The 26,401-nt window shown below is 43.8% G+C and overlaps 1 protein-coding gene across 3 annotated transcripts in view; it reads left to right on the top strand.

The window, feature by feature from the left end:
* The window catches only part of SH3BP2 (SH3 domain binding protein 2), a 212,575-nt gene that overhangs the window by 78,604 nt on the left and 107,570 nt on the right, over positions 1-26,401 (top strand). For 2 of the 3 annotated variants that reach the window (XM_029592093.1, XM_029592083.1), the window contains exon 1: positions 24,381-24,586. The exons of the other annotated variant lie outside the window; for it this stretch is intronic. In XM_029592093.1, coding sequence (XP_029447953.1) covers positions 24,513-24,586 — 74 coding nt within the window. In that variant the 5' untranslated portion in view covers positions 24,381-24,512. Of the gene's footprint in view, positions 1-24,380; positions 24,587-26,401 lie in introns of those variants that run through there. 3 annotated transcript variants of the gene reach the window in all.

The raw sequence follows: 26,401 nt of genomic DNA, 5'->3' as shown, positions 1-26,401 counted from the left end.
CCAGGTAAGTAATAGCAGTACTTACCTGGATAAATCCATACTTATCCAACTAAGTAGCAGCTGCTACTACTTACCTGGATGAGTACTGACTTATCCAGCCATCAGGCAGAGGGTAATAGCGGTTTGCCGCTACTTAGCTAGATAAATACTTATCTGGATAAGTATCGCTGAACTGCTCCAGATAGCCAGATAAGTACTGAGTTATGTGGCTATCTGGCACAAGTAGCCGGATAAATCAGTATTTATCTGGCTAAGTGGTGGCCGCCATTTACTCGGAGCCAATCTGCCTGTCAAAGGCGCCCTTCCTCCCCTTCATGAGTTAAAATGTGCATTCAGCCTGTGCCAAATGCACATTTTACAGGCACCCCACTTTTTCTAACTTCCAATGCTTTATCAGATCATTAGCTTGCTGCATCTGGAGTTTAAAAAAAAAAAAATTGAGCATGAAAACTGCACTGAAATCCAGCACACAGTGTTTTTGTTGGTTTTTTTTTAACACCCAGATTGCTGCATTGACCTGTTTAAATGTTGATTATATGAGTGAGGAACTGAACTTGATTCTTTTCAGTCAGATCTCAGGCAAGCCTAAATAAAGGAAAAGAAAACCAGCGTCGTCGTCCCCCCCCCCCCTCCACATGGTACTTAATTTGCTTTCATTTCCAAATTCCTTTCTCCATCTTAGGCCTTTCCAGCTGGGCAGGCTCCAAATTATTGTAATAACGTGAAGCTTAAAAAAGTGCCAAGAGCAGCTCTGAAATTTTAACACTGAAAGAATATCCCGCACAAATGACAGAATTTGAAAGTCAATAAACATTATGGTGTAGTACACATTAAATCCCCATTCCCTCTCAGGCTTGGAAAGGTGCAGTCCACTGAGTACACGCGTTTTCCAAATTGTGTGTGTGCGGGGGCGGCTCAAGGCAATCTGCTGCCTGAGGCCAGGGATGAGATGGCGCCCGCCCACACCCCAAAGGTCACATCATGGGGGGCAGAGAGTTCCCCCTTGGAGTCTGCCCCTTCCGGTGATTGGAAATGCTACAGAAGGGGGGGGGAAAGGAAGGGTCAGAATTCCCAAAGAAATGGCAGACAGTGCATCAATGAGGATATTTCTTGGAAGCTGCAACCCTACTAATCTCCCAGGAACCCTACAACCTGCCTCCCACATTCCCACAGCATTTGGTGAATAGGGGGGGGGGGGGAGGTGTGTAGTTCACTCTCTCCAGGTCAGTGCAAGGATATCAGGCACACTAGGGGAACTTTTGCACACTAACCCTCATCAGTTATAATAGATTACACATGAAAAAAGATATTCATAGTCTTCCAAGGTAAAAATATCACAGCAATGTGTATTTTATTTTTACATGCACTGCATTGGTGCCAACCAGAAAACTCTGTTAACAAATTATTATTATTATTTTTTTATTAGGCCTATTGTAAAATACATTTGATGTGGGCTTAGCCCTCAAAGTCATGAGTAAACTGAATAACAATGATAATACAGTAAACCTCCTTATGATGTATTTTATGTTTACATTTTAATCTGCTTAGTACAATATGTTTGCTATAAGCAGCCTAGAAATAGTTTAAATAAATAAACCTCCCATACCAAAACAGCACTAAATGCTAGCACTCAAGCAGTAACAATCCTACCTTTGAAAAATCAACACTACAAATACACCTCCTATTAGGAAAAAAAAATAAGCCAGGCTGCTGTATCCTTACACAGAAGCTACATGCCAGCAGGATACATCCCTTCAATCACACATGTAGAACACACAGACAGATCGTCACCAAATATAGTATAAAATATAAACAGAAATATACTGAACTGGAAACTGCATGAAGCCAGACCTGTATGCAGTGCAACAATGGAAAAATAAAAACACCATCATTCCTTATAAAACAATAATAAATCAAGAAATATAACATTAATCATAATAGTAAAACTATACTAAAAGAATAAATATTTCAAAATGACTGATGAACAGGACATCAAAAAAACATTTTTTTAATTCTAAAAAAAAATAATAATAATAATATTTCCCACTCTCCATACCCAATATCTTTTGATTTCCAGTCACCCTGAAATTGTTGTGGATTAGGGGGAGGAGGGCACACAAACTTTATCCTCTCTCTCTCACACACTTACTCGTATGTCCATTCTCTCACACATACATTGTCACATACACACACATACATACTCTTATACACACCAACAACCTCTGTCCCCTAAGACCCTCTCTCTCTCCCCACCCCACCCCCCACACAAGCTCTTACTCCCCCAGATTCTCTCATACACACACACACACGCTCTCACTCTCACTGGCTCCTTCACATACACACACACCAGGCAAGTTACCATTCATTTTCACACGTTCCCCCCAGGCATGCACACATTCTCGCTCTCTCACATACACCGCACCCCCCCCCCCCCCCAATTCAGGGCCAGTGCAAGGGTAGTAGGCGCCCTAGGCGAATCTTCTGCCTTGCGCTGTGCCGCACTGCCCCCGCCTGCTTCCTGCTTCAGTGCACTGCTCGCAGACGACAAATCTATACTCCACTTTGCCGCAAGCGGAGCCCTCGCAGCATCACCTACTGATCGGCGCCATAGGCAACCGCCTAGTTTCACCTAATGGACGCACCAGCCCTGCCCCAGGCAGAGTCCCATTCATACACTTGCACACATTGAAAGCAGACCTCCCTCTCTCTTTTGCCAGCAGCCTTGGAGCCTCTCTCATTCCTCTGCTGCTGCTGTCACTTCTGCTACATGGCTATTGGGAAGGCGCTGATCATTGCTACTGGCACTAAAACCCGTTCTGCTGCCTCCTCTGAGCAGGCCCCACAGTATTAAAAAAAATTTGTGGGGCTTCCAGTTCCTCCATGCTGATCTCTTACATTGTGAGATCAGCATAAAGAAAGTGCTACTCTTGCACATTCCCAAAGATAACATATGCCAATCGCTAAAAATTAAAAAAAAATAATTTCTTTTTTTTAACCTTTGCTATCTGATATTAGTTTTCTAATCAATTGATCAAAGGCTTTTTTTTCCCCCACCTTCCCCTTCTTGGTCTTTTGCCAATTCCTTTTACAGGGTCTCTTTTGTTCTGTTTCTTTTCTCTCCAACTGTCGTCTTCCCTTCTTCCCTCAAACACACACTCAGGTTCTCGTTCTCACATGCTGGTCTCACACACACACACGCACAGGCTCAGGCTCTCACATTCACATGCTGTCTCACCGAACATACAGACTTTCACTCTCACACACAATCTCTCAGCTCACTCTCATACACACACTCTACAGGGCCTCAGCTTCTCTCTCATCTCTGGGCCTCCTCTTCGCAGATCACTGCAGGATGGGCTCTGCAGTGGCCCTGATCTTCTCGGGCCATTGTGAGGTGGGATGCGCGGTGGCCCTGCTGCCGGGCCTCTCCTCGGGCTGCCTCGATGTGGGATCCATGGCTGGCCCTGATGCTGGGCCTCCTCTTCTCGGGCCGCCACGAGATGGAATTCACGGCTGTAATGCCACAAAAGCAAGACGCAGCTCCTCTTCTGCACATGGTGTTTGCTCCTCCTCCTTCCTGCCTGTGCGGCTCCTGCAACGTTTTTCTTCCAGGGCCATATCTGGAGATGACTTTTTCTTCTGGCCGTGGTGACACCACAGTGGTGTTTTGAGAGGGGCATTTTTTGCTTCCTCAAAATTCTGTCACCTGAAGCGGCCACCTCATTATAGAACTGCCCCTGTGTGTGTGTTTGTGTCTGTTCAATCCCCATTTCTTTCTTTCTTCCCTCACCCCACTCAGTCCTCAATCCTTCCTTTCTTCCCCCCTGCTTAATATACCCTTCCCTCAGTGCTCCCCTACCAAGACTCAATCATCCCCCTCCATGCAAACTCACCTAACCCCCCTCCTCTCAGCAACCACACTCTGTCTTGTCTCATGCCATCTCTTTCCTCCCACTGGCCTCCCCCCCCCCCCCCACACACACACACAAGCAGCTCATTCCCTTATTTTAGCAGAGTGGGTGAAGTGTTCTCCCCATTGTCTCAATCCCTTCCCTCATCCCTGTCCCAGTTCTCCTGTAGGTTTGTGAGAGTGGAGGAAGGAAGTTCCTTTAAGCAACTAGAAGAAAAACAAAACTGAGTCTTTGAGCCCCTGGCTGATAGTGTGGTTGCTTGGCTGTTTGGCAACCGGTTCAAAAGCTGATTGGTTCAGCGAAAGACATTTATAATGTCAAGCTCATTTTGTAAGAGCATGGCAGACGCACTTTGTGTCATATAGGATTTTGATCTTTATCTACTGACCTGAGTCAGAATGAATGGCGGTGGCGAGGTGCTGCTGTAATGGTGGCCTGGAGTTGCCACAGCAAATAGCTACAGCGCAGAGCTCCTATGCAGGGGGAAAAAGGCAGCAGTGACCCAGACCACTGCAGAAGGAAAACTGTGTGCCATGATAAAGGTACATTCCATTCCGTTTTCTTTGGTATGACAGCAAACAGGGGATCTTGATCAAAGAAATGGCTCTCTTTCCAGGCTTTTAATGGGTGATGCTATTAATTGGCTAGCTCTACACACCCGAAAAGGTTGATCTAGCCTTCCAAGCCAAGACTTCAGGGTCATTTCCTGTCTATAACAAATTAACATAACATACATAGAAACATAGAAATGACGGCAGAAGAAGACCAAATGGCCCATCCAGTCTGCCCAACAAGCTTTCATACTTATTTTTCTCATACTTATCTGTTACTCTGATCGCTGAGTTCAGGGCCCTTATTGGTAACTTTTTGGTTCTAATTTCCTCCCACCCCTGCCATTGATGTAGAGAACAGTGCTGGAGCTGCATCAATGTGAAGTAACAAGCCTAATTGTTTAGGGGTAGTAACCGCCGCAATAAGCAAGCTACTCCCACGCTTATTTGTTTTTCCAGCCTGTGCAATTTAGTCCTTGTTGGTTGATTGAATATGAATCCTCTTTTCTTCATTCCCCCTGTCATTGAAGCAGGGAACTGCTTGGATATGCAATAAAAGTGAAGTGTCAGGCTAATTTGGTTTGGGGTAGTAACCGCCGTAACAAGCAAGCTACTCCCACGCTTATTTGTGAATGCAGATCCTTTTTCCCACATTTCCTCTTGCCGTTGAAGCATAGAGCAATGTTGAAGTCGCATTAACAGTGTGTATGTTTATTGAATAAAGGTAGTAGCCGTCATTCCCATAAGCCACCCCCATGCCTCTTCTCTTCATTTCATTCACATCCTCTAGCGTAGACATTGTACCTTTGGGTCTTTTATGTTCATGATGTTTAAATGTCTCTGTACTATGCATGTGAATTTTGTCCTTGCACTATCCATATCGCAATGTATGTATCATCTGTAAGGCTCATGGCTTCATGTTCATGGACCATTTTATCTCTTCTTTGTTTAAGCTTTTGTACCTTGCCTTGGGTGAATGTTTGTTTTTAAATACTGGAGATTTAACTGCTGGTCAAAGGTGGAGTAAGTTATCTGGAGCTAGTGTTTAGTCTATGGGGTTGAATCTGGAGTTCATGGTACAGGCATCTTGTAATCGGGATTTTGTGCAGAGAATTTACCTCAAGTAGTGTTTTCAGCACATAAAACGTGTGCATAAATTGTTTTATATGCAGAAAACATGGTATATGTGCAAATATGTTTTACGTGTGCTAACCATGGTTTTCTGCACACACTTATTGGTATGCTGTGAATTCACTACGTGGAGCTTGGGGAAGGACAATTAAAGCAGAACCTCTGAGAAAGCCTCCCAGCAAGGGGCAGGACAAACAGCCTTTTATTATTCAGATTCCATTGCCAATGCTTGGCCTGATGCATTCGGAACATAGTGTTACACTCCAGCCAGTCACAGATTTACAGATGTGTGTGTATGTACGTGTACTTAAATGTTCCACAGTTTTAACAGCAATAGTTGGGGGGAGCAATATGCTAAGTTTTTTAAATGGTTCTGTATTGGGGAAGATACACGATACTAATTTTCTTATTTGAAGCTTGTAGAAACAGTAACTCTTGGCATGTGCTCTAATAAAGATCTAATAAAAAAATTAAAAAGTTAACAAGCTCTTGAGGTGAGCGGACTTTTCCTGTATAGCAGGCAATCCTGTCTGCAAGACCTCTGAGAAGTAGGGCAGCGGTATGGGGGTCAAGGAATCCATTTCTATAAAACATAGGGATGAGGGAGAGACAAGTTGGGTAGGAAAGGAAAGGACAAGCGGCAGAAGTGTGAAAGGAGACACAGCTGGAATTTATGTGTAATGAACAAAATGTTTATTTTCAGAAAAATTCTGGACCTTCCTCCCATCCCCTTAAAAAAATATGCTTGCTTAGTTGTTTTCTGCTTTATGGCAGCTGTTCAGAGTTAGGTATAGGGTGGCCAACCTTTCCATGGACAATAACTGGACCCCCTACTAAACTTCATGCTTTGGGAGGGGAGGTTTCAGACTACTGTCAGTTGTCGATCCACTCATTACTTGATTTTCAAGCACCCCCTCAATATACTTTGTTTTATAAAATGTTATTTCAACTGCCCTCAAACACCTCAACCTCTCTCATGCAATTTTGCTCTCTTTCACAACTAAAGCCTTTCTAATACACACCCACCTCCATACTTCCCCATAAATACACAGCCTCCTCTCTTACACACACACACACACACACACACACACACACCCAATACACACAAAATACACAGCCTCCTCTTCCATACCCACAGCCTCCTATGTTATACACACAAACACACACACACACACACACACACTCCCAAATGCACAGCCTCCCCTCTCAGACACAGGTGGTTCAGTCTCCCTTTCCTTAAAACCTTCTTGGTATTTTATCTGTGTCTTCCTTGTGTCACCTGTTTCTCAATATGCCAAAATGACAATGGACTACCCTTAACTTGTCCCCCTGCAGGAGAAACTATCTAGTCTTCTACTCCCCTCTCCAATGACCCCCCTGGCACTTCTGATCCCACTCCTTTGCTGCCTGTCCTTCCCCCACCCCCTATGATTTGCATTGCCTTTCCTTCCTCTCTATTGTCTGTATATGTTTCATTTTCTATCCCGCTCTGAACTAGGAAGGGCAGGTAATAAGTGCTTTTAAATGCATAAATAAATAAACTTGCCCTCCCCCTCCTCTGTGCACTCTCTTGTGCTGCCCTCCTGCCTCTAGTCTCCTCCCTTCCTGTGCTTATCTTTCTCTCCCTCCTTTTTCCCTCCTGCCTCTATCTCTATCTCCATCTCCTTTCCTCTTGTGTCCCCCTCTCCTTTGTGCTTCTTCTGTCTCTTCCTTCCCTCGTGCTCCCATTGTGCCTCTCCCCTTCCCTGTGACCTTCCTTCCTTCTTTCTTTACCTCCTCTGTGTCTCTTTCCTCCCTTACTCCCCATGGGGTAGATTTTCAAAGGGGTACGTGCGTAAGATACGCGCATACCCCCCGAAAACCTGCCCCAAGCTCCCCCTGCGCGCGCTGAGCCTATGTTGAATAGGATCGGTGGCACACGCAAGGCCCGGGACGCACGTAAGTCCTGGGGCTTTGCTGGGGGGGTGTATCGGGGCGGCGCTACATTCAGGGGTGTTCCGGGGGCGTGGCCGCAGCCTCTGGACCAGCCCCCAGACCGGAACATGGCGCGCCGGCAGCCGGCCCGGCGCGCGCAAGTTACGCCTGCCTCGGGCAGGTGTAACTTTTCGAACAAAGGTGGGGGGGGGGTTAGATAGGGCTGGGGGGGTGGGTTAGGGAGGAGAAGGTGCGGGGGGGGGGGGGGGATGGAAGGAAAGTTCCCTCCAAGGCCGCTCCGATTTCGGAGCGGCCTCGGGGGGAACGGAGGCAGGCTGCGCGGCTCGGCGCATGCAGGCTGCGCGGCTTGGCGCATGCAGGCTGCCGATTTTGCGCAGCCTTGCGCGCACCAACCCCGGATTTTAAAAGATACGTGCAAACAAAAGTACGCGCGGGCGTATTTTTTTTAAATCTGCCCCCATGTGTCTATCTTCCTTTCCCTCCCCTTTTCTCTGTGGTCCTTCTCTCTCCCCTTTCCTCACCCCGTGACTCTATCCCATTCTCCACCTTCCCCTCCTCTATTCCTGTATCCCTCAGCTGGCTCCCTGCAGCCCCTCTCTCTGGTCTTGGCCCAGCACTCAGTGAGGGGGGAGGGGGGAGGGACTCAGAGGCCATTGCTGCAGAGATCTGTGGAGCGCTGGGAACGGAAAGCTGTGCTATGCCCCGCCTCTTCTCTCCATCCCATCCAATCACAACACAGGAAAGGAGGCAAGAGGGCGGGGGCACGGCTCAGCTCTGGGCTCTGGCTTTCCCTGTAACCTGGAAGCTGTGGGAAAGAGGAGCCTCTTGCAAAAACCGGATTTTCAGTGTCCGGTCAGTACTTCTGACAGGACACTGTACTGCACAGCTGAAAATCTGGCTGTCCAGTCCAAAACTGGGCAGTTGGCAACCCTAGTTGGGTAGTAAATGGATCTCAGAAGGGGGGGGGTCCCAGGGGGGTTGTCCCTGCCAGTAGCGTTTCTAGGTTTTCTGCTCAGATTTTCACCATTTTGATTGTCTCCTGGATCTTTGTTGACCCTAAAAGTGTTTAATGTAATTGGTTGCTATTGGCATTGTGGTTCTTAAGGAATCTGCATGGTTTTCCAGCAGGGAAAGTGGTTCTTCCTGTCGCTGCAGGCAGCATAGAGGTTTGCTACACAGAATCATTTTGGTTATCTCAGCAGGCAGCTAGAGAGACCTATTTCCTAGATATCCAATGTGTCTTTAATTAGTGCACCAAAGCAATTCCTTTGTATGCTTAACATCTACACTTTCAAAATACAAGGCAATAGAAAATATATCATACAGTCAAATTATTAGATACACAAATTATATATATAATTATTTAATACTCTATCAAAAATATAGAAATACAAAAAATACAAATTTATATTCAAAAAAAGTTTGTCCAAAATTCACAACACCAATGTAAACATCACTAAAAATATAAACCAACATCATTCACACCCAAACACACCAAACATATATCTAAAAAAAGTCAAAAGCAATTAGATGTATGTGATAAAATTGAGATAGACATCTTCCTATCCCCAATTCATTGCTCCTTAAATCTTAAGAATTTGGTCACATGAGATGTCAAAATATCAGAGACCCCTAGAGTGTACCAGTTTTATTTTGAGTGTTCAGACCAAAAAAATTCTCTTACATAGTTTTGGTTAATCTTAGGGATGCTCCTTATGGTGTTACCTTAAAACTACAAAATCCTAATCAGCAATGAACCTTAAAATAAATAAATAAATAAAATAATGTTGTCCAAGCCAAGTACAGAGCTGAGCAAGGCTCAGGTCACTGTCGGTCATGGCCATAAGGTTATCTGTTTTGCAGTATTAGCACAGCCACTTCCTGCTTCTCTGGGTGTTCTGTGCCTCTGTGCTGGAGCCGGATGCACCAATGCGGCAAGCTGTGCACACTCACAGCGTTGTGATCAGTATCTGCCAAAACCCAGCTGGCCTGCCCATCTTTTAAATGAGTCACCTATTGCTGCTTAGTTGTGCTTTTAAGCAACATCACCAGGCCCGGTGCCACTGAATGTGCAAACCGTGCAATTGCACGGGACGGCACACCCGGAGGGGTGGTGTCAGGAGCAGGGCGAGGCCTGTGTTGTCGCCGGAGGATCCGTTCCCACCGACGGCGGAAGAAGTGGAGGCATGTGGTGCCGCCGGTGAGGTCGGGTCCACCGGCAGCAGAAGAAAAAGTCATGTCCAGGTTATCCTCCTCTTTCCTCTCTGTGAGGCCCTGGAAGAAAAACGTTGCTGGAGCCTCACAGGCAGGAAAGAGGAGGAGCATCAGCCACATACTGGTCAGGGCTGCCGCGAGGTAGGATCCTACCTCGCGGCGGCCTGAGGAGGCCTGGCAACAGGGTCGCCGTGGATCCCACCTTGCTGTGGCCTGAGAAGATAAGGGCCACCACGGAGCCCACCCCATGGCAACCTGAGATGCGGAGGCCCAGAGGTGAGAGAGAGGCTGAGGCCCTATAGAGCGTGTGTGTGTGTGTGTGTGTGTGTATATGAGAGTGAGTTGAGAGACTGTGGGAGTGAGCGCCTGTATAATCAGAGAGACAGCATCTGAGAGCCTGTGTGTGTGAGTGAGACAGCATTTGAAAGAGAGAGCATTTTAGAGTGAGAGCTGTATGTATATATATATATATATATGTGTGTGTGTGTGAGACAGCATGTGAGAGTAAGAACCAGAGTGTGTGTTTGAGGGAAGAAGGAAAGAAGACAGTTGGATAGAGAAGAAACAGGAAAAAAAAGAGACCCTGTAAAAGGAATTGGCAAAAGTCCAAGAAAGGGAAGGTGGGGAAAAAAGCCTGTGACAACAGTTTAGAAAACTAAGATCAGACAGAAAAGGTAAAAAAAAAAAATCATTTTTGAATTTTTAGTGATTGGCATATGTTATCTTTGGGAATGTGCAAGAGTAGCACTTTCTCTATGCCGATCTCGCAATGTACAAGATCAGTATGGAGGAACTGGAAGCCCCACAAATTTTTAATACCGCAGGGCCTGCACAGAGGAGGCAGCAGAACGGGCTTCAGTGCCAGTAGCAGCGATCAGCACCTCCCCAATATCCATGCGGCAGCAGTGACAGTGGCAGCAGAGGAATGAGAGAGGCTCCAAGGTTGATGGCAAAAGGAAGGGGGAGGGGGGGTTGCCCTTCAGTGTTTGCAAGTGTATTAATGGGAGTCTGCCTGGGGTGTTTGTGTGAATGAATGGGTGCCTTCCTGGGGTCTGTCCGTGTGAGAATGGGTGCCTTAAATGGGAGCTGCCTGGGGTGTGTGTCTGTGTGTGAAAGAGAGGGAGAATGGGTGCTGCGGGTAGATCACAACCAAAGAAGACCTGGAGATGCCCGTGGGTTTGTCTAAAAGGGAGCATGTTTGTGTATGAGCTTGTATTTATGTGTGTATATATAAGAAAGAGAGGAGAAAGTTTGTGCATCCCTCTCACTAATCCATGACAATCTCAAGGAGACTGGAAATCAAAGTTCTCAGGTATGGAGGGCATGAATTTTTAAAATCCTTTTTAGTTTTATTTTGCAGGTGTTATCTGCTGTTCTGAAATATTTTATTGGTGTTTGAAACATTTAAAAAAACTTGTATATGAGTTTTTAATTATTTGATATTTTACTCATCAGCTTTTTTTAAAAAATAGTATTAGTATGTTTTTAGTATTATGATTATGTATTTATTTTATTTCTTGATCTTATTGTTTGATGTTTGAGGAATGGTGATGGTTCTGTTTTTTTGTTGTTGCACTGCATAGTGTGTCTGTCTTCTTGCGGTTTCCAGTTCAGTTTTTGTCTGCACATTTGTATTTCTACTTTATGGTTGCTCTATTCTGTATTTGGTGAGGGTTGGTTTGTTCTGCATGTGTGACTGAGGTGAGGCATTCTTCTAATAGGAAGTTTATTAGTGTTTTAGGGCTTTCAGAGGGTCAAGCCCACACTAGCATACATCGCAATAGGCCTAATATCATGTGGGTTCCAAGTGTCTTTTTTTTTTTTTTTTTTTGCAAGGGTATCTGGTTAGCATCTCAGCAGTGCATGTAAATATAATATAAGTGATATTTTTACCTCAGAATATTATACTTTTATATTTTACATGAAAAATATCAATATATAACTCTTAACAGTGTGTGTGGAATGGGGCGAGAGGGTTCATTGTGCAAGGCTATCAGGTTCACCTAGGGCGCACCTAATATCCTTGCACCCGCAATGGGTTCATCGGGGGGGGGGGGGGGGGGGGTTATGGTGTCAGTTTTTAAAGTTGGTATCACTGAAGGGAGCTGGGTGGGTTTTTTTTGATGGGGCCGGGACAGAGAATGAATGAACAGGGTTGTGGGGGGGGGGGGGGGGCAGCACAGTATTGTTTGCACAGGGCAGCAAAAAAGCTAGCACCGGCCCTGAACATCACTAGCTAAAAATTTTTAATTTACTGCAGAGCTGGGAACATATACTGCATAATGTAAAAAAAAAAAAAAGAGTTAAGTTTGTTGGCTTGCATATGAAATGCCTCCTTAACTACTGCTTCCTGGAGTGAGACTACAGTGCTCGGTTACTTATGGCACCTGATACCTGTGTGGTTTCAGGAATACCCTTCAGTTCTTCACTGATTGTTTTAAGCCTTCGTTTTGCAGTTCTTGAAGTTTAGTAGTTCCAAGTTGTGGGAGAAATGGAAATATCAGACTACATAAATATCAAGCAAAAGAGAAGCTCAAAACAATTTCACAATCCTGAAATGCACAAAAAAGTGTCAATAAGTTATTTTGATATTTTGTCTTTTTGTGCAGTCTCAGACTATGGCCATAGTTGACAGTTGTTCTGTCTTTTAGCAGAAGAAAAAATATCTCACTAAGCATTGCCTGGATCTGAAACAGAAGCTTAGGTTTCATTTTGCACATTTCCCTTTGACCTTCACAATGACAAATTGTGCTTATTTTGCTTGAATACTGAAGTTCTTGTTAGGAAGAATTCATAGAGCTCTGTTTGTTTTGTGCAGTGGTCCTTACTTGTAAGCTTTGATTTCCTTTCGGCACACTGTAGCCGTGGCAGATACGCTACTCGGGTTGCGTTGATGTCTTTCCAGTGTGCCACTTCCGGCTGCACGCTGTGTGACTTGCACGTCTGTTTTTGAATGGAAATGTACAGTACAGCATCTCGCAGTCACTTTTCACTTACTGTGTAAACTTAAAGGTGTATGTGTGTGTGTGAGAGAGAGAGAGCTGTATCTTGTAAAGGATTTCCCCTCCCCAAAAAACTTCTGAATGTTGTCTGTGGAGGGGGACAATTCTTTTCAGAACTATATCTGTCTCTGTAGTTACTAATGTTCTTGGAAGAACTATGAAGAAATTTTGCATGTCCCTGTATGAGGGACATAGGAGTACATTACCATTCAGAGTTCCTGTGTGGAGTCTTGGTTCACCAGCGTTCTAAAAAGGCTGATATTAAACATGTCTAGCATCACCATTTGCCTTTTTTTTTTTTTTTCAGGCTGCATATCTTTGCCTTCAGATTAATGTCACTAGACAATTATCTTATCAAGGTCTTCTCCTTCTGGGAAGCTGCTCCATTCAGGTAGCTCTTCTGTTCTGCTAGGAGTTCATTCGCACCATCATAAAAGCCAATATCTACCTTCAGTCAATCAGCCAGTCATCTACATGGCCCTTGCAGAAATCCAAAAGCAAGGGATCAACTTTTCTGACAATACTGAGCAGTCAGAAGATAATCTTTCAGAGACTAATTTTCAACAGTGTGCGGATAGGTATGTGCACACAAAGTTATGCCTGTATTTTATAAACTGTGGTGGGAGCTGCATAATTTCAATATTTCTTTTATAAAAGTATATGCACATATTATATATGCAAAATAATTATAACGCGTGCATGTATTTACCCCAGTTTGTGTGGAGGTGGGTATTTTATAAAGTGTGCACATATTCTGCTTAGGACAATACTTGTTTTTGTACTTTTAATCAGCAGTTCACTGACGCTTCCCATCCAAAAACTGTGAAGGACAATTGTGATTTCCTTTCTGAGGCTCGGTTAGCAGGTGTAAAAGCACGTGCATATGTTTGAAAATTTATACACATAGATTGCTTGCAAAATGCTAACTTGTGCATGAACTACCGATCCCTGCCCAGAAACGCTCGTAACCCTCCCCCCCTATTGTTTTTTACATTTACGTTTATGTGCAACACTGCTTGTACACACACGCCTCTGGCTTTTACAAAATACTACTTGTGAACGTGCAAGCTACTTACATTCGTAACATCCAGTCTTACACACTGGAACCTTTTGAAAATCACCCCCCAAATTCGTGAGATCTACAAGGCAAAGATCACACTGTATCTGCGAAAGTGCACGCCACTTGTGGTCTTCCATTCTCAAAATCATATTACGCTCTACATTTTCACGACCAGCTCTTGCAGAAGTTGATCCTGGACAGCGAATGCTCCCTGATGAGCAAACTTTGTCCAATAATTAAGCACATGGAAACAGATGTCTGCAGGTAAAGTCCACCCGATCCATCCAGTCTGTCCATTTGCACCTTCCTGCTGTGCTGTCTCTCAGGTTTTACTTGATCTGTGATCTTCCTCCCGGTCTCTGATGAAAGAAGAACACTGTTGGAATAAAGGACTAATATAAAATGAATAACTCTCCTGCCTGCCAAACCGAAACATTCAACAATGAAGGCTATTAAGATTATTTTTTTCCCCTCCCAGGCTTGTGCATTTATCATGTTTGTACTCTAAAAGAAGGAACTGCAAATGTTCATGCAAATAGTCCCTCCTTTAAATTAGAAAAGTGAAAAACTATTTTGGATATTTTAAGATTATTACCTTAATGAATGCTAATCACTTATGATATAGAACTGTGTTTTTGGAAACAGAGCTATTCCCCTGCGCTAGTAGGAACCTGACTTTTCTTTGGGAGATTGCCATTATCCTCATTCCTTTTAGCTTTCCAGCTCAGATGAGCCTTCATTTGAAGATAGGAGATACTTTCTCCCACTTTTAACTCTTCGCCCCATTCCTAATCTAGTCCAGTGATGGATTTAGGGTTTTGGCACTGTTGGTGCTTTCACCCCTCTGTTACCTTCTCTTTCATTTCCCTCCCCCCCCCCCCACCCCCACCCTCTAAGGTTGGACAACAGGGAGCAGAAGGCCCCTTAGTTATACCCTTTTCATCTGCACATCTGAAAGCATGTTTTGAGAGATGATGCAACTCCCAAAACATAGCCCAGAGTGAGAAACAGCTTGCTTTCTGTTGTAACTTTAACTCCCTTATCTCACAGATCCTGTAATGCTGTTATTTACCTCTTCCTTTCCCACATTTGTTGTACATTCATATTATGTAGGATCAGTGGTAGGACACTAAGACCTACTTTCTGAATACATACTTAGCCAAGCTTCTCAGACTTAGGCTAAACAATCCTATTACATTCTCCAACAACAGTCCCCACCAGTGCTCAACCCCCAGCAGTTGTTCATCCACCAGAACTGATTTACGGCATCAAATCTGTTGTATTACCTCAGGTCTTGAAAAAAAAAGGTGGCAGAACATTGTCCTAGAACGTTCCTCCAGAAATTAAGCCCTGGGTAATAGCAATAAAAGGCATCGAATTAGCACAAGTTTGAAAATTGTGAGCAGTAGCATAACAGCCAGGGTTAAAGCCTTGATGATTAGCTCACAGGTTTCAGCCTTATGTCTCTTCTTTGCGCTGCAGTGTCTGCTTCAGGATCACATCCTCTCCTCCTGCTCCCTGTAGACTAGGAAGAGAAGGACTGGATTAGGGAGCAGAGTGTGGATAATTCTTTGCTTGGTCTGCTGCAGGCTCACCTCATTCTTCCCTGCAGGCTAACTGGAGCAGGACACCCCTGCCGCTCTGCTGCTTAAGTCTGAAAAGAAATGGTGGAACTCTGTTCCAGGCAGTTCTCCCACAAATTAAGCCCTGTTCTTGCATGATGTCATTTTTACCTGGCTGACTGCTGAAATGCTGGGCTTTGGAAAGAAATAAAAAAGAAATACCATGACAGGAGAAAAATTACCACCATACAGTGTAACCTGTAGCCTGGGAAGCTACACTGCGATAAGGCACACTTACTTGGCGCTGAAATTGTAGATGTTATACACAGGCAGCAAAATGAATGCCTTTTCCTCACCTCAACCCTCTGTATGCCGTAGGACCTGATTTGTCAAAGATTTTCCCCTACACATACAGAATGGGAGAAATGTTTGTTGAATCAGACCCTGGGGGTTCCAGTTAGGCTACACCGCTTTTTATGGTTTTCTCCTCTGATGCTGGTGTGTTGTCACTGGGAAGAGATCTCTGCGAGTTACAGTCCAGTCTCCTCCTCTATATATTAAGCAGTGTTCCAATCATGCTCGTCTGCCTCTCAGGCATTCTGTGTGTGTGTGTGTGTGTGTGTGTGTGATGGAAGGCACTTAGTGCTTCCTGTCATCCAACAGCAAGCAGCGCAGCTGCACGGGAGCCTGGGCCCTGGTAGATGAAGAAGCTATATGACAGCTTGTGTTGGGCATTGAACACGCCTGCCCATGGGAAGACCAGATCCCAAAGGCCGACAGATGGATGGAAACTCGCAGTGTAGGCAGGGAGCAGCATGGCTGTTGGAGAGCCCAGGCCCTGGCCACTGACAGACATGAACGGCGGTGGCGTGGAGCAGTGCAGATGCCACGGAGACAGTGCCGTGCCAGCCCAGTGTAACAAGTTTGTGGCTCGCAAGGTGACCAAGGCCCCAACCAAGCCCAGAGAACTTTAGTGCACAACTAACTCACCAGGGCAGCAGGCAGCTGATGTCCAGGAGGAGCATATCGAAAAAGTCAGGATCTGGGGGCAAAGAGGGAGGGCACAGAAAATGCTAGCAGGCATGGGATAGAGGGAAGGGAGAGAGGAGAGAAAAGAGAAGGGATGAGAGTGAGAAGGGGAAAACTTGGCATAATACAGTGTGCAAAGGGGACATAGTAGATTCCCCTCCCCTACACCTCTCATATACACACACACAAGCCCCAGCCAACCACTCCCTCCCTCCTCCGATCAGCCATGCACATACATACTCAGCCATCAAGGATCTCACTACCCCCCAACCCACTGTATCCTGCCAACCGCAAAACTCCATTTGGGAGATATTTCCAGTTGAGGAACCACAGAGCATACCTTCTGTGGGGCGAAGTGTGTAGGCAATGGCATAAACAGTTAACTGAGGGTACTCTCTACCTCCTAGCCTTCCCATCATTCAATGACCGTATTCTCCAGTGACAGTATTTCTTCTGTATTTGCTGGATTGAGGGATTTTTGCATTAGATTTTATCACTAGCAATAAATTCTGCATATACAGTAAACTGCATTGTATTTCTGAATGATGATATGTTGAGCTGCAGAGATAAATACGCTACATGTCAGGCCGCTATTTCTTACTGCACAGCAGGGGTAGCAGAATTCCTTTTTGGATGAGGAGGGAGCCAAGCCAACCAAGCTCTGCCCCCCACCTTTCTCTATCCCTCTGCCTGCCACCAGTCTCTCTCTCCCCCACTCCCTCCCTCTCTCTCTCTCGCTCTCTCTCTTGCTCTCTCCCCACTCCCTCTCCCTTATGATCCATCCACTCCTCCTCTGCTGCCACCTGGCCTGATTGCTACTTTGAACTATACAGCTGTACAGAGTCCCCTGTACTTCAAAGTAGCAGTCGGGCCCCCAGGGCTGCAGAGGTGGAGGATGTCATTGACACACCACTGCTCTCCTCCTGCCACCTGCCCGACCCAACCCCAGATCTCCTGCAGCAGTTCTGCAGAAAGGCACAGATTTTCAGCTTGGGCCCAGCTCAGTTCCAACTCCTATTTTGTACTGTATGCCTGATCAAATATCTATAATAAAAGCATGTATTATATATGGTAAACCATTAAGTAAAAAAATGATCAGTAAGTGACCTTAAAATGGTTTCAAACTCAAATTCTGGTAGCAGTAGTGAGGGAAAAAGATACCAAGTGGAAAGATGTCTGTTTGCAGAGCTTCAGATGATACCGGTGTTCCAAGCAGTGGATAAAATTAAATGGAGAGGCTGCAGAAAAAAAAAGCCCCTTATGTGTAGCTTCCAAAAACTTTAGGAAGGGATGAGTTCCAGGGGGAGGAAGCCCGACGACTCATTTCATCCACTGTCTTGTCATAGTGGTGGTATTGGGCAAATAGGATGTTACAGTGAATGATTTTTGCTTATTTTATTTCTTTTTTTTATAATTCTTCTTGACTTAAATGTTGAGGTCAGTATTACAAAGAGCTTGTCTGACTAACTTTGGGAGTTAGTTGGGCAAACCCCCCTACTTTTAATTTCTCACTTTGCCAAACTGCAAAATTCTAGCTGAATAACAAAAGGTAGAGAGCCAGGGGGAGTGTTCAGGAGCCATGGTCAAAATGTATCTGGCTAGCGTCAAATATCAGCATTAGCCAGATAAACTTACCCAGCTAACTCTGGTCGAAAAACTGCTGTCCCAAAGTTAGCTAGGTAAGTTAAAAAAAAATGTTAAACCTAGCTTGCAAGAAGCATCCAATCTCTCTCCAACTCCCCCCCCCCCCCCCCCATCCCCAAAATAATCTAAACATAGTGTGACCCAAGTAGCCTCCCTTCTTCCACCTCAAGATAATTTAACAGTTCATCCCTTATTTTCAAACAAGTAAAGAGACTTAAGCCCTGTTCAGAACTCAGTTGTCAGTGAAGGGACCCAGCCACAGGTCTCTTTTTTTTTTTTAGCTGGAGTGCGGTGAATAAATTAATTCTTTAGTGCCAATACAACACAACGGCCTGAAGGAGTAGAGAGAATGAAAATGATTTAAGAAAGCTTGAAGAGTGGGCAAAGACTTGGCAGCTGGGATTCAATGCCATGAAGTGCAGAGTCCTGCATCTGGGGTGCAGTAATCCAAAAGAGCTGTATGAGATGGGCGATGAAAGACTAATGTGCACTGACTGAGAAAGGGACCTAGGGGTGGTAGTGTCTGGTAGCGAAGCAATGTGACAAAGCGCTAACTAAAGCCAAAAGGATGCTGGGCTTCATAGAGAGAGAAGAATAACCAGTAAGAAAAAGGAGGTGATGATCCCCCTTGTACAGGTCCCTGGTGAGGCCTCACCTGGAGACCGTATCTCAAAAGGGACGGAGACAGGACAGTGGTGGTCCAGAAAAGGGCAACCAAAATGGTGTTGGGGTCTGTATCGGAAGTGCTATGAGGAGAGACTGAAGAATCTGAATATGTTACCCTGGAGGAGAAGAGGTACAGGGGAGATATGATACAGACCTTCAGATACCCAAAAGGTTTTAATGATGCATTAACTTCAAACCTTTTCCATTGAAAAGCAGACTAGAACTAGGAGTCATGAAATGAAGCTCCAGGAGGGGATGACTCAGAAACCAACATCAGGAAATATTTCTAAATAGCAGAGAGAAAGCAAACAACAATGGGAATATACACAATAAAAGTTAGATTAAATTAGATTTAGCCCAAGCAAGGAGACCAGGAGCATTGCTGGAAGCAGGTGGGCTGTGCTAGAATTGTATGTTTAGTTTTTTTTTTAATGTAATGTCTGAGCACCTAAGTTGTTTGTGGTTTTGAATTTTGTATGTTACCTTATGGTAAAGCGGGAACATTATGCAGATTAGTAATAGTGCATGTAGGGATTATTAGATGCAGGGAATTATAGATATGATGGAATTTTTCTCATTGATTAATTTAAATTTGTTTTGCTCTTATATTAGGCTTTAGTCTGTAACATATACATCTAACTTACAGGCCAATACAGTAAAGTTTGGCCTGTAAGTTAGATGTATATGTTACGGCTAAAGCCTGTGCGCACGATACAGTAAAACAAAATATTTAAATTAGGGCCCACGGTAAAAAGAGGCGCTAGGGACACTAGCGCGTCCCTAACGCCTCTTTTTGGACCGAAGCGACAGCCGACGCTCAATTTTGCCGGCATCAGTTCTCGAGCCCACTGACAGCCACGGGTTCGGAAACTGGACGCCGGCAAAATTGAGCATCCTTTTTACAACCTGATTTACAGCTGATTTAAAAAACATTTTTTTTTAAATTTTTAACTTTTTTTTAACTTTTGGGACCTCCGACTTAATATCACCATGATATTAAGTCAGAGGGTGCACAGAAAAGCAGTTTTTACTGCTTTTCTGTGCACTTCCCCAGCGCCAGCAGAAATTAACGCCTACCTTTGGGTAGGTGCTAATTTCTTAAAGTAAAATGTGCGGCTTGGCTGCACATTTTACTTATACTATCGCGCGGGAATGACCAATAGGGCCATCAACATGCATTTGCATGTTGCGGGCGCTATTAGTCTCGGTGGGGTTGGATGCGCGTTATGGATGCACTATTACCCCTTACTAAATAAGGAGTAAAGCTAGCGCGTCAAAAACGCGCGTCCAAATGCCGGTTAATAGTGTGCTCCACCAGAGCGCACTGTACTGTATCGGCCTGTTAATGAGTTAAGAGGCTGTGCTTCGATGTAAAAAATACTAACAATGTGTAACAGGACTTTAGTAGTGCTTTGCTTAATTACCCATCATTGTGCAACTGATTATACCACACCCAGAAAGTCTAGCAGGTAGAGTCCTGTATTCCTCTTAAAAACACACAGGGTTTTAAAAAAATGATTAGCAAAATATTATATTACCACAACGTACCAGAAAGGTAGTAATAACCTGCAGAAATAAGATTGCTATCTATTGGAGAAATTTTTTTTGTTATTATTCAGCCACAAACGAGACAGAAGTAGAACAGGAGAATTAAGCAATTGCTATTAGAAAACAATAATCCTGCCCATCACAAGAACAGATTCTACACAGCAGAGATAAAGCAAACAATATTGGGAATATTCAAAATAAAAGTTAGATTAAATTAGACTTAGCCAAAGAAGGAGACCAGGAGCAGTGCTGGATCCAGGTGAGCTATCTTAGAACCCAACCAAGCTGAAATTCTGCTGCCTCCAGTCAGCTTGTCTGTGAGTCTCTGCCTGCAAATCCACTCCAAACTAAAGATAGCGTACAGTAATTTTAGTACCATTTAGATTTAGCCAGATACTAGTTTAATTTTTGGTATGCATTCCAATCACAATTCAGTTTACTAGAAAGAGTTCTTATAGGCAGGGCACAAATGGTCAGCTAGATTTGCAGTCTTGACAATTGGTGCTACGGCTCTCAGATTTCAAACTTGTGTTTATTCAATCCCTTTGCATGATTGGCAGCAAGTGTCCAATATATATTCTCACATGGACTTTTCAATATTTAAACGTCAGTAAAACATGATTTAAAAAAAAAAAAAAAGATGAGAATGTACATTCTTCAGTCTGTAAGTAAACATGGTGTCTTATTTTAGCTCAAAAAATCCCTAAATGCAGAGTACACTGTGCCATCCCTTATGGTACAAATAATTTGAACCATTCTGATGTGCTTCCCCTGTCTCGTGTAACACATTCCTTCTGCTCATCTGGCCTCTGGATCTGAAATTTAAATATAGGCAAGGAAATGATGTGGAGGGATTTTCCCTTTGTGGTTTATTTTTATTTGATCTTTTCCTGGTCTCTCTGGCAAAAGTTTATCACCTAGTTTTTACTTATTGGTTTTATTCATAGGTTAGGGTTAGTGCCTTTCTAGGAATTCAACAGGGCTTATTACATTTTGTTAGCTGACTACTAGAAGAAGTGAAGATGAGATGTGACCGTTGGAGGCCATCTGTGACTGGCTGGTGCAGCAGTCTGAGCCTCTACTATATACAGCCCTGGATTCGTCAGTAGGCATCCATTAGGCCTGTGCCTAGGGTGGTAAATGCTTAGGGGTGGTGGGCTGGTTAAGATTTGCTGCCATCCAGCTCTGCTGAACCTCATTTAGCAGAGAACAACCCTCTGCTTACCTTACAGTATGTGGTGGGAGGGCATGAAAGTGCCTAGAGACAGCAAAATCCTAAAACTGCCCCTGACTTGTATAAGCAGCAGGCAGATTCCCAGCAATTAGCATCATTTTTTGGTTTCTACCAGCCAATTAAAAACAAAGTTCTCAACAATATTCCTGTAGTTGAGCAGCATCAATTTGGTGTGCACATGATTCGTTTTGTTGAGTTGGTTTTTTTTTTTTTGTTTGCTTATTCAGATTTGTGAGCGGTAAAGCCAGTCTCTAAAGCCTTGTACCTCGTGCATGGTTCTCTCTGCTATAGTCTGAGATTTGCTGCTTCAGTGGCCTTTGCATATGATTTCCACCTGCCCAGTGTTAAGTTATTCATGTTAGTTTTGGTGTATTCTTACTTTGAAAATTGGAAGCAGTAAGTCTACCTTTCCCTGTGCATTCACACAATATCTGCGATATACGTGCACTTTTTTGACGCGGCACTCTGCTGCTTTGTGTATTTCATGTGAATATGCACGTATAATAAAGTATGTGTGCAAGGAATCATGTGTCATCATTAAACTATTGGGTCCCTGGTGGCTCCTGACAAAATGGCTCTTACATGATTGGGGCCCTAGTAGTATTTGGGACCTCTGTTAGGACTGTGATAGTTACTGGACTGCAGGCATTTTTTTCTGAGCAGACTACTAAGAAGCTGCAGGCTCTTTTCCATGTCCATTTTTCCTTTGCAGCTTAAAAAGTCGGTAGGGAAACGTTCCAGTAACTCCAGGCATTACTGGAGGGTGCAAAGGAAGATGATTACATAGTTGATGAGGTTGAAAGAAGATCAGAAGGTCCATCAAGACCAATCTTCTGAATGTCCAACTACTCATCTTCTCCAGCCTGGACTACTGCAACTCTCTGTTATTCAACTTACCTCTCACCACCATCCGATCACTCCAAATCCTCCAAAATGCAGCCGCCAGAATACTCACAGGATCTAAAAAAACACGATCACATTACTCCAACACTTACATCACTACACTGACTCCCCATAAAATTCAGGATAGAATACAAAATACTATCCATAATACACAAAATAATTTATGAAAAACAAACTGCCTAAGTACATCTATAAAACTGCAATCTCCAAACAGAAACCTCCGCTCAGCCAACAAAGGTCTATTAAAGATTCCACCTGCTCGTTCCAAACAACTTACTTCAACGCAGAAGAGAGCCATATCCCTAGGAAGTCCCAAACTTTGGAACACCCTCCCAACCGAACTTAGAACACAGCAAAATTTAGAAACCTTCAAAAAAGAACTAAAAACTTGGATGTTTACCAAAGCCTTCCAAAACACCCAATGACTCTCAGATATTACTTCCCTCCCTACTGGCCCTTTGTAAACATGTGGAACCAATGCAACCACGTAAGAGAACCTGTAGAGTTTGACATCCAAACTACGTTTATAAAGCCTACAATATCTTTAACAATCGCATGAATCTTTGGAAACTCTGTTAAACATCGAAACTTTGTAAACCGTTGTGATGGCGAAACCGAAGGACGGTATATAAAACTCGATAAATAAATAAATCCCCCCCCCCCTCTCTGCATGGTATTCCAGGGGAAAGTGAAAATGCTGCATCTGTAGCTAATTCAGTGGAAGGGGGAGCGAGGATATTGCCCCTTTATCTGAGGTGAGGCACTTGTCAGTGTGCAACTCTGGGGGAAATGTTTGATGTGAGCAGGATCCTGGTGAAACTTTTTTTGTTTGGAGCTGTATTCTGTAGAACGCCAGGCTTCTGAGCCCCAGCTGGCTTTTTGCAATCTGATCCCAAGTTGTTTTAAAGATGAGGAGGAAAAATGCAGTATTTCTCCTATGGAGAATACTGCATTTTCATGACATGATTGAATCCATTGAAGACTGATGCTATGTGCAATAGCCAAAGATCACACAAGCATGGTAATTTGTTTCCTGCTCTGAAAATCGGGCCCCATGTGGTCCCGGATTACTTATTTAGAAAGGGACAAGGGAAGTTGCCAGAATGCACTGATTAATGATTTTGAATTTAAAAAAATAAATAAAAATTCCTCATAAAATTCTTCAGAGCCAGCAATTTGCCCTTCCCCAGAGGGAAGAGAAGTGCTAAAGGCATCAAAGCTCATTGTAAATACAAACATGTGAAAGCTCTTAAGGAAGAAATTGTAATTAAAAAAAAAAAAAAAAAGGGAGCGAGATGTAGGTATAAGAGATTTCTGTCTAGGGGACAGTGGATAGGGGTAACATTTATGACCCAAGAAATCATCTCATATAAAAAGGAAAGATTTATCAACTTGGCCACAGGTTTTTTTCTGTTTCCCACCCTCCTAAACTATCATTGGAAAGGAAATCCAAATTCTGTTGTACTTGGCTGGATTTTGGCAGGATTTGTGTAGTGTGATGATGGAAGCCATGGAAATCCTTTTGTCTCCCTGCTTCATGGAGCCAAGACAAAGAATATTCCTGTCCATGATGTTTTGTTTTATTGATAAAGCCTGCTTTGTCCCGAGGTTAAAATATTCATAGCATTTGCTGTAGACACATGTAAAGTTTAACACTGAAATAAGGTGGATGTGCTTTTCCAAGATTGTCATCTACCTTCTTACACACGTGCGAGCGTCCACCAAAGAAACCTGCCCTCAAGTTTCAAGCTAAAGATGGTTTCACAACCTACCGTGGAAATTCCCTTTAAAACAAAAATAATAAAATGGAGTCTGCCACAAATTTCTGCTTTCAAGATTAGATGTTACCTTCCCAGGCAGTCAGGAAATCTGTGAGAGAAAGAATGATGTCTGATGACCTTGGGAAACAGGAAGCCACAAAAAAAACAAACCACCACCCAGAGGAAATGTCACTGCCCTGCTGTCTCAGTTGACCAGAGTAAGCGGTGGACCTAGTATGTGCAGTTTCTGCATTCAGCTGGAAGCGCGAGCAGTAACAAGATTATACCAAGGATATAAGATTATGAATGGCATGGCTGGAGAGGCAGTGACGTGTTTGCTTGCAGAGGTCTGAAAGCAGCTAATGGCTTCAGTGAGAAGGTCGCAGTCGTTTGCGGCCCCCTGCCGTAGGAAGACAATGTGCTGGGCAGATGTCAGGTCAGTGAGTGTGCGTGTGCGCCATTCAGTTCCTTTGGTAAAATGTTCTTGCCGACTACACTGAGAAATGAATCGGTTTTGCTACATTGCACGAGAGCCCGGGATAGGCCAGTGGTTGTACCAGAGTTTCATGTATCAGCATCTGAAAGGTTCAGAGAGGGAAATGTGGGGTGGGCAGGCAAAAGCATTCATGTTTGCCAGTGGTTATTTATAAGAGTAAAAAAAAAAAAAAAAAATCCAGAGAATCTATGGAAAGTGGTTTATTTCTTTTTTGGCCAAATAAATGGGAGGCCTGGCAGCTCTGGAGTATAAGAATGGGTTTGTCTTTATAACCTTTAGGTATGCCGTATAATTTTGCATTCTTTTTTTCTTTTTTTTTTTTGTCCATGGGGCAGAGGGAAAAGTTGTTTGTGGGTTTTAATCCCAGTTTTCCCCTTGCTCCTCTGGGCTTTCAGGTCAGTTGGAACTGGCTTCTTCTGGGACTAGGGCGCAATGAGTGTTCATTTGCAACTACCTGGGATTTTTCCCCCCAATTTTAATCCCTTGCCATCTACCCCCACCCCCCTTCATTTTAACCCCTTCTAGAATGGTTAGAGGATTCCTAGTCCATGTGAATGTTCCATGCTGGAATGGGGAGGGGGGGGGGGGGGGGAGTGGCTGGCCAGATGACAGAGTTGCTCTGCTGTGAATTTTTAATAAAAAGTTAGCTGTACATGCCATGGTGGCTTAAGAGTTATTACACTGGCAAAAGGGATAAACCGGTGTGATGGCAGCATTTGAAAAGGTATTGGCATTTGATAGCATCAGTGATTTGGTTGGAGTTTGTGCAGCATTTAGGGAATTTTTTGGGGTTTTTTTGGGTTTTTTTAAGGCCAACAGAATCACTGATGAAAATGAGCAGTGATCCATTTTTCTCATGGTTTGCAGTCAGAAGACAAAATCTCTAAAAGGAACTGTGAGATCCATATTCGGTCACTTTTCGGATAGCAAAGTTAGCCAGGTAAACTTATCCTGCTAACTTTGGAGGGATAGTCAGTGGTGCAGTCGCGCTATTGATCATAGTCTTCTATCCTAAAGTTAGTCTGGATAACTTTTTCTGGCTAACTTTAGGGAAGCTCCTTAATGCATCCATATTTAGCTGGATAAGTTATCCTGGGTCACGTTTCTGTTTTTCTATTAAGTACAGGGGATCTCTAAGGAAGTGATGAAAATTATAATGCTAAATTAATTGGACGGATGGGCTATATGGTCTTTTTCTGCCATCGTGTTTATATTTTTCCATTTAAATAAATGTTTCTGGTAACCAAGTACTGAGTTTATCTGATATCTGCAGCTAGGGAAGACTGTGACTGTCTAGGGGTTCACGCCAAGGGAAGGGCAATATAGCTGATATATTTGAAAAAGTGAGCATTTGTATTTGTACCGGGATAGGGAATGCTTACAGGGGGTTTGGCCCAAATTAAAGTATTCCAGATGCTCAAGCCTGTTTCTTCCATCCCAGGCAACTAGGATTGCGGTAGCTGGCATTCAGAACTTAAAGGGGGGGGGGGGGTGTTTTGGTGAACGGTTGGAATTTTTGAGACAAATGAAGACTGCTTGCTCTTCAGAAATGATCTATCCTAAGCGTGTGTATTTTTCCGTCATTCTTGATCAGAGCCTTCGAGCCAGCACAGCTAAGACCTAATGGTTGTGTTGGGACTGATGCCTTTTGACCTTTGTTGGTAAGGGCAAATCCTTTTTTTTTTTGGATGCAAAATCTGCTGTGTTGTGGCTCTAGAAATGAAAATGAAAACTCAATATTCTAGTACATTTAAT

The sequence above is a fragment of the Rhinatrema bivittatum genome, chromosome 1 (genome assembly GCF_901001135.1).
Source record: "Rhinatrema bivittatum chromosome 1, aRhiBiv1.1, whole genome shotgun sequence".
Lineage (NCBI taxonomy): Eukaryota > Metazoa > Chordata > Amphibia > Gymnophiona > Rhinatrematidae > Rhinatrema > Rhinatrema bivittatum.
This window is presented reverse-complemented; position numbering and strand designations above follow the sequence as displayed.